The sequence below is a fragment of the Oncorhynchus nerka genome, linkage group LG1 (genome assembly GCF_034236695.1).
Source record: "Oncorhynchus nerka isolate Pitt River linkage group LG1, Oner_Uvic_2.0, whole genome shotgun sequence".
NCBI classification, from domain to species: Eukaryota; Metazoa; Chordata; class Actinopteri; order Salmoniformes; family Salmonidae; genus Oncorhynchus; species Oncorhynchus nerka.
Genome location: NC_088396.1, coordinates 49416927 through 49424755, shown reverse-complemented (window position 1 = coordinate 49424755; position 7829 = coordinate 49416927). Strand labels below are relative to the sequence as shown.

The window sequence follows — 7829 nt, the reverse complement described above, 5'->3', positions numbered from 1 at the left end:
TAAAATTATCAAGGGAATCATATCAAGACCTGCAGGCTTTTTGACAGATTACACATGTTCATTCAGAGTATCCCAAATAAACTGGACCAGTGACCACTATTTAGCACCATCAAATTGTCTAGATTTATTTAATGCCATTTACAAAAGCAAGCATTCACTTGCTGCCTACTTACATACTTCTATAGAACTGCACTTGAACCAACAAAAGCATCAATGTGGACCCACAGAAGCGAACATATGATGCATTGGAAAATGTGCCAGACTGATTTACAGTAAGTTAAGCAATTCTTTTGTATAATCCCATGCTGACATTCAATAGAAGCTAGTTGTCTTCTTGATTGTGGTGAAACATAATTCCCAACAGAAAACATACTGCCATATGTTAAATAGTCAAATACATGCATTTTAATTATGTAATTTCTTACATTTTTACAAAACATGTTTTTGTTATTTAGACTTTGAAAATATAAATTTCCATGATACCAACACAGAACCTTTTTGGTAACCACAATAAAATATGGAGTCACATCAGTAATTACAGTGTTTCTATGAACAATAATTTTGTTACATAGCAAACAAGATTAAGAAGGCAACCATCAAACAGAATAGACCCATGGCTTCAGACAGGGCGAATCCCAGGATAGCATAGGAGAACAGCTGCTGCTTCAGAGATGGGTTCCTGCAAAACACAACACATTTCTATGTAAAAGTCAGCTTTTAAAATCATAGTTTTTCCTTCCTTCTGAAAGCTGACATTGACAAGCAGATATCTAGGCATCCATTTGTAGATGTGGACTTACCTGGCATATCCAATAATGAGACTGCCAAACACTGTTCCAATTCCAGCACCGGATCCAGCCACTCCGACCGTGGCTGCTCCAGCACCAATGAACTTAGCGGCTGTGTCGATGTCCCTGCTCACAGCACTGGTCTGGAAGCCTCTCAGTGCTACTTGGGTGAAGGGGCTCTGTGGCATGAGGGCTACATTGTTCTGAAAAACAAAGCAAGCCTCTTTTTAATGATGGATAAAAGCACTTCCTACATCAATGACCATTAGGGGGCTTAAAAACGTCCTACATCCATGACCATTAGGGGGCTTGAAAACATCCTACATCAATGACCATTAGGGGGCTTGAAAACATCCTACATCAATGGCCATTAAGAGGATTGAAAACATTGCATTATATTCGACAGTGAAGAGCATAAAACCTACTGCAAGAAGAGTCTTTCCTCACCTCTGTGTTGACCTCGGGCCTGGACATCATACAGGCAGACAAGGGTCTGTAAAGAGTCCGGGAGCCAGCACGGACCTGCACCAGGGGACAAGGACAAAACTGAGTGAAATAAAAATGCACAAATATTTTGCCTAAGGGCACACACGGAAGATCTTGAAGGCAATAAATAAAATGACGTGCACACGGCGGTTCAAAGTTCAGGACAAGTAAACTCCTAAGTGTTATGGTTCCCACCGTGAAAGGCGGAACAAGTGCACCTTGGCCTGTGGCAGGCACCTTGACATTAGCTAGCCACTGTCAATGTGGAACATCATAGCGCTGTACCAAGACATGCATACCAACAACACATTACAATTCGTTCATTCCAACATCATAGCTGCTTTCCCAGCTTAGTCATCAAAAAGTAGATAAGATTCGCTCCTCAACGCCACCTGGTAACAGTAACGTTACAAGGCTAAAACACTAACCTGCTGAGTGCACTTTGCACAAGCTAATGTCAAACCGTGACGTTACCAGTAAAAAAACCTGTTTAAACATGTTTTACCTGAACATGTAAATGTTTCTAGTCAAGTAAAACATGACCTTGGACAGAGAGCCCCAAACACACAAAAACAAAGAAAGAAAAGCAGGCCAGAGGGTTAACTAGCGTAGCTATGTCACAAGCTAGGTAACGTTACAGATAGACTTGGATGTTGAAGCAAGCCAAGTGTCATGTTGACCTTTATTCATAACTAACTAACGTCAGTCTATAGCTAAAAAGCCGGATAGCTAGTTCCGGCTTAGAGTATCGAATGTGCAAACAGCTAGGAAACTAAAGATAGTGTCACTTACATAATCATAAACGTTAACTAGTTAACGTTAGCCAATACCCTTGTCAGACAGTTCAACACAGGCCCATACGAACACAGCCGGAGAATGTGAATTCAGATGTAAAATAAACATGGATTCAACAGATTGACGAAAATAACTCACCAGAGCCGGCGTGGAGACGAACTTAGCGCAGGCGTACATGTTCAATTTTAGTCTTGTTTTAATAACCTGGTCGGTCAAATTTGATTGAAGCCCGGGTCTTTCTGCGAAGACGTTACAGATAAGGTCAATAGGTTTGTAAATGCACAACGATACAAAAATAATAATGACAGACCAATGTACACAATAATCCGTACAATGTGTAACCCTCGCTTGTATTGTTCTACGTGTTGTTTTAACGAAGGATTAAAAGGATTTGTAATGGACAATTCTTAGATAGCACTCATTTCGACACTTACCGACTGCAGAAGGTCGAACCACAGTAGACACAGATGGAACAACGAAGAGATATTTCACCGAATATATAAATGTGAAGCATCCGGTTGGCGTTTCCACTCAACACCAAATGTGGTGATGAGGGGAAGTCCAGTGACCGGCAGTGGGAGAAAATGGCCGATATTCTGCTAATTTTCTCATCGATTAAACATTTGCTCTCCATACAATTTTCTGTTTCCAAAAATAGATTGGGCTGCGTTTTGAAGACTTGAGACTTACCCTTTGCTCAAAAAGTGCGTTGTTTAGGAGTGCAAGGCCGATTTGAGTTATTGCACAAGCAGAGACTAGGCGTTCCCTACCGGAAATATGCAAATAAATGCTGGAACGCACCAATAGGATCTCACTTTCACGTGCATGGCTCTGCACACTATGTTTCATTTGCGCCCATTGGAAACGACAGGTTATAGTCTATCTTGGGTTAGTTATAAATTCTTCGGCATAGTAGTGCGGCCGCGCAAATCGGTGTTTATAGATTCCCGGATGAAGATTTTGCGACAATGAATTAGTCGAAAACAAGACTTTTCCCAAGGCAGGCCTGGTTGCAGCTAGATATGTTCGAGTCGCTTCCGGGCCAATTTTAGAATTTTAGCTTATTCTCCAAACCTGCTACGGTGATTTTCGTAACCTGTCATGTTCATTATCCTAACCTGCTGCAAGAAGTTACTTCTGTTAGTCAAAACCGTCAGACTTGCCCTGAGAACAGTCTTGGTTTCCACTAATGAGATAACAGCGCCAAGCAAGGTCATTTCACTATAACTTTATTAAACCCTATACTTTTACGAATGACAATTAAAGAAACATGTAATTGACAAAGATTGTTCTGGTTAATTAACTATGAAAATCAATCGGAGCTCCATGAATGAAATGTAGGTAAGCCTTTAATGTAGAGGCCTACCCTTTTAATAGGTATGTCTTGTCTAAATATTAAACCAATACATATAAATAGCACAAACGGGAAGAATCAACTTATTTTCCACAGAACGTCTGGCTTAGAGAATATCAGCATTTGACAAATATATGATTGAATGGTTGATATAGACTGGACTAGGCTATCAATGATTAGATTGGTCTTTAAAAGTAATTTTCCCACTTAAATAAGCATGCCCCTTTCAAAAAAATTTAGAACTAAGAATAGATATAGCCCTTGGTTCAATCCAGATCTGGCTGCCCTTGACCAGCACAAAAACATTCTGTGGCGAACTGCAATAGCATCGAATAGTCCACGAGATATGCAACTGTTTAGGGAAGTCAGCAACCAATACACAGTCAGTCAGGAAAGCAAAGGCTAGCTTTTTCAAACAGAAATGTGCATCCTGTAGCTTTAACTCCAAAACGTTTTGGGAGACTGTAAAGTCCATGGTTAACAAGAGCAGCTGCCCACTGCACTGAGGCTAGGTAACACGGTCACCACCGATAAATCCATGATAATTGAACATTTCAATAAGCATTTCTCTACGGCTGGCAATCAAATCAAATGTATTTATATAGCCCTTTGTACATCAGCTGATATCTCAAAGTGCTGTACAGAAACCCAGCCTAAAACCCCAAACAGCAAACAATGCAGGTGTAAAAGCACGGTGGCTAGGAAAAACTCCCTAGAAAGGCCAAAACCTAGGAAGAAACCTAGAGAGGAACCAGGCTATGTGGGGTGGCCAGTCCTCTTCTGGCTGTGCCGGGTAGAGATTATAACAGAACATGACCAAGATGTTCAAACGTTCATAAATGACCAGCATGGTTGAATAATAATAAGGCAGAACAGTTGAAACTGGAGCAGCAGCACAGTCAGGTGGACTGGGGACAGCAAGGAGTCATCATGTCAGGTAGTCCTGGGGCACGGTCCTAGGGCTCAGGTCCTCCGAGAGAGAGAAAGAAAGAGAATTAGAGAGAGCATATGTGGGGTGGCCAGTCCTCTTCTGGCTGTGCCAGGTGGAGATTATAACAGAACGTGGCCCAGATGTTCAAATGTTCATAAATGACCAGCATGGTTGAATAATGCTTTCCTTCTGGCTACCCCAACCCCGGCTAACAGCTCCGCACCCCCCGCCGCTACCTGCCCGAGACCCCCAGCTTCTCCTTCACCCAAATCCAGATAGGAGATGTTCTGAAAGAGCTGCAAAACCTGGACCTGTACAAATCAGCTGGGCTAGACAATCTGGACCCTCTCTTTCTAAAATTATCCACCGCCATTGTTGCAACCCCTATTACCAGTCTGTTCAACCTCTCTTTCGCATCGTCCGAGATCCCTAAAGTTTGGAAAGCTGCAGCAGTCATCCCCCTCTTCAAAGGGGGAGACACTCTAGACCCAAACTGTTACAGACCTATATCCATCCTGCCCTGCTTTTCTAAAGTCTTCGAAAGCCAAGTTAATAAACAGATCACTGACCATTTCGAGTCCCACAGTACCTTCTCCGCTGTGCAATCCGGTTTCCGAGCTGGTCATGGGTGCACCTCAGCCACGCTCAAGGTACTAAACGATATCATAACCGCCATTGATAAGACAGTACTGTCCAGCCGTCTTTTCGACCTGGCCTCTGAGACCTGGGGCCTGTTGCACAAAAGTAGAATTAAGACATCCGGGATAAATGACTCAGCTGAGCTCAATGAAGCCAAAACATGTGCGTCCAGGCTTAATTGGTTGCACAAAGACCAAGCCAGGATGAGCAGACACGGATTCATTAAGCCAGGTGAAACCAATCCTGGATAGGTGCGCGCTCACGGCTCACTCAAATAGACCCCGCCACAGATCACAGATTAACTGATTTACCATGGCAACTAGAGCCGCGTACTTTTCCCCGTCGGAAGCACAAATCCTCATGGAGGCATACGAGGAGGTAAAAGATATAATTAAGAAGAAAGGCAACACCGCCACAGTGATAAAGCAAAGAGAAAAAGCGTGGCAAAGTATTGCAGACCGCCTGAATGCGTAAGTAGTGCACAATTACACACTCACCGCTCCGCTGAAACATCACAATTACAATTCAAATATTTAATTCACATCTCCAAAAATGCAGTTGTACTGTAATTATGAAACGGTTAAATTTTTAATTGAAATGCACTGCAGATATGAGTGAAATTGTGTAAAGTAACTCCATCACACTGTATAAAGCTATGATAAATTTTTTGATATTTTTACTGAAAACAAGACAAAAATACCAAGTAATTTTTGCAGTGTGACTCCATTAAATGTGTGTGTGTGTGTGTGTGTGTGTGTGTAGATTAAACATGAACGAGCCAAAACGGACATGGCAGCAGGTCAAAATCAAATACAAGAACATTCTGCAGAATGGTATGGTCCCTGACTAATATTTAACAAAGCACAAGCATATATTGTACCCAGAAGGTGCCTGCTCACACATTGTCTGTACTGTTTTAGCAGTGAAAAGAATACCCACAGACAAGGCACGGGTGGTGGGTCACCAAAGGCTGACCTTACCCCAGCAGAGGACATGGCCTTGGAGCTAAATAAAGGCAGGCCCGTCTTAGAGGGGATCCCTGGGGGAAAGAGACGAGCATAGGTTCCTCCCAAGATGCCACCCGCTTCATTCAAGGTATGTCCTTCCATCTCTACATGGGATACAACCACATTCATATTGAATCAATTTGGACTGTCTGACTTTGGTTTACCTATTGCCTTGCAGTGCCTGGCAGCACTGTGTTCCTGTTAGAGCCACCAGCACAAGCACCAGACGATGCTGATCCAGTGAGTACTCCATCAAAGGCATACTGTAGGCCTGGCATGTCTTGTCTACTAGCTTCAATATGAATCCGATTAAATGTGATAGGGTGAAGGCCCCAGTGCAGCAGCAACAGCACATGATGGAGACGATGATGAGGAGGAGACCATCTCTCTGGATTCCAGAAGGCATGAGGTATCATGTTAAGACTGTGAAAGTACTATTTACTCTACAATGGTGAGGAGTCCTCATCAAAATCAAAAAATCTATTTTCTTTTACAGGACCCAGATGCTATACAGTGGGAAAACCAGCCTGGCAACATAGTGCGTATTAATAAAAGGACACCACATCCTGCCAAATTCCAGCTGCGCTAATTGTATTGTGTTCACAGAGCTCACAAGCTATCAGAAAGTTGTATGGCAACCACCTCCGGCGCCAAATAGAACTGGCAGACATAGACATTCAGTACAAGAAGAAAAAGATGGAAAATCTTGCACTGGAGTCCGAAATAAAAAAGAGGACAATTAGGAAACTGGACCTTGAAATAAAAAAACTTGAGGGAGGTGAGATATGCCTTCAATGTACACTGTATGCTAACTGTAACACAAATGTATTAATCATTATTTTTCTTTCCCCCAGCTCCAAGAAGATGACACAGCTCAAAATAAAAAAATAGGTATATTCTCGTAAAGTCAAGTGAGCCATGACATATGAGCTCTTATTGTGAGCACACAGGATGGTGGCATCTTTCTAAGGTTTTTTTTATTTTCCCAGCAATCAGTACAACCAAGTCATCGTTATAAGGCATCGCCCTCTTTTGCCCACCCCCCCAGCACCAGGTGTGGCCACTAGCCTATATGAAGGCCCAAAATTGTGTGTTCCTTTCTGCTCTGACAATGGCATGCCCATTCGTGCGAGATGTGGTGGATGAAGAAGCACTTGTGCTGAGGAGAGCCTTCAGGCGAGAAAGGGTCTTCAGGGACCGGTTGGACCCACTGGCCTTCCCTGATGACCATCTATATGAAAGATACAGGTTTTCTGCAGATGGCATCAGGTATCTATGCAGACTACTGGGTCCCAGGATTAAGCACCGCACTGCACGGAGCCATGCACTGAGTGTGGAGCAAATGGTTTGTGTTGCCTTGTGCTTTTTGCTAGTGGAGCCTTCCTGTACTCAGTGGGGATGCAGAACAGCTGAACAAGGCCACAATTTGCCGCACAATAAGGAGTGTGTGTCTGGCTATCAAAGCATTAGCAGATGTCTTCATCTCCTTCCCTGGCCACAGAAGACTCTGTGACATCAAAGAGGAGTTCTATAGGATTGCAGGTAAGAGGATCTACAAATTACAGGACAACTGTTAACACATAGTAGGATACTCATTACTTTGTGTGACAGGTTTCCCCAATGTCATTGGTGCAGTGGACTGCACACACATAAGGATAAAAGCCCCTCAGGTGCCCATGAGGCCGATTTTGTGAATAGGAAATCCTTTCACAGCATTAATGTTCAGGTGAACATAACTTTTGATATTGTCCATTGACGAACACTCTGCATTGCCAGTGATGTGCATTGATTGGTGTAATATTCCTCATCTTATGATTTCAGATGGTCTG

At 42.9% G+C, this 7829-nt stretch overlaps 1 protein-coding gene and 1 long non-coding RNA gene across 5 annotated transcripts; one reads left to right on the top strand and one right to left on the bottom strand.

The window, feature by feature from the left end:
* Positions 1–99: 99 nt before the first annotated feature.
* LOC115121614 (ATP synthase F(0) complex subunit C2, mitochondrial-like) lies at positions 100–2588 on the bottom strand. The gene is made up of 5 exons (XM_029650722.2): positions 2504–2588; positions 2208–2308; positions 1236–1310; positions 801–991; positions 100–679 (listed from the first exon to the last, which is right to left on the bottom strand). The coding sequence occupies exons 2-5, from the start codon at positions 2244–2246 to the stop codon at positions 565–567; spliced, it is 420 nt and encodes a 139-aa protein (XP_029506582.1). The 5' UTR covers positions 2247–2308; positions 2504–2588; the 3' UTR covers positions 100–564.
* Positions 2589–2688: 100 nt separating this feature from the next.
* LOC135572181 (uncharacterized) lies at positions 2689–7641 on the top strand. Of its 4 annotated transcripts, XR_010464080.1 has the most exons (6): positions 2689–5463; positions 5756–6088; positions 6179–6240; positions 6323–6778; positions 6855–6891; positions 6990–7641. It is a non-coding gene; the product is annotated as an uncharacterized LOC135572181 (long non-coding RNA). The 4 variants fall into 4 exon arrangements; XR_010464081.1 differs by having other exon boundaries at positions 6323–6538; positions 6607–7639; XR_010464079.1 differs by having other exon boundaries at positions 6855–7639.
* The last annotated feature ends 188 nt before the right edge of the window (positions 7642–7829 follow it).

What these genes read in the sequence shown, in the direction of transcription:
- LOC115121614 (XM_029650722.2), bottom strand. Translation starts at nt 2,246, where the DNA reads ATGTACGCCTGCGCTAAGTTCGTCTCCACGCCGGCTCTG. An exon ending in GGCCCGAGGTCAACACAGAG is followed by an intron (nt 992 to 1,235) that starts GTGAGGAAAGAC and finishes TTTGTTTTTCAG; the next exon opens with AACAATGTAGCCCTCATGCC. An exon ending in CTCATTATTGGATATGCCAG is followed by an intron (nt 680 to 800) that starts GTAAGTCCACAT and finishes TGTGTTTTGCAG; the next exon opens with GAACCCATCTCTGAAGCAGC.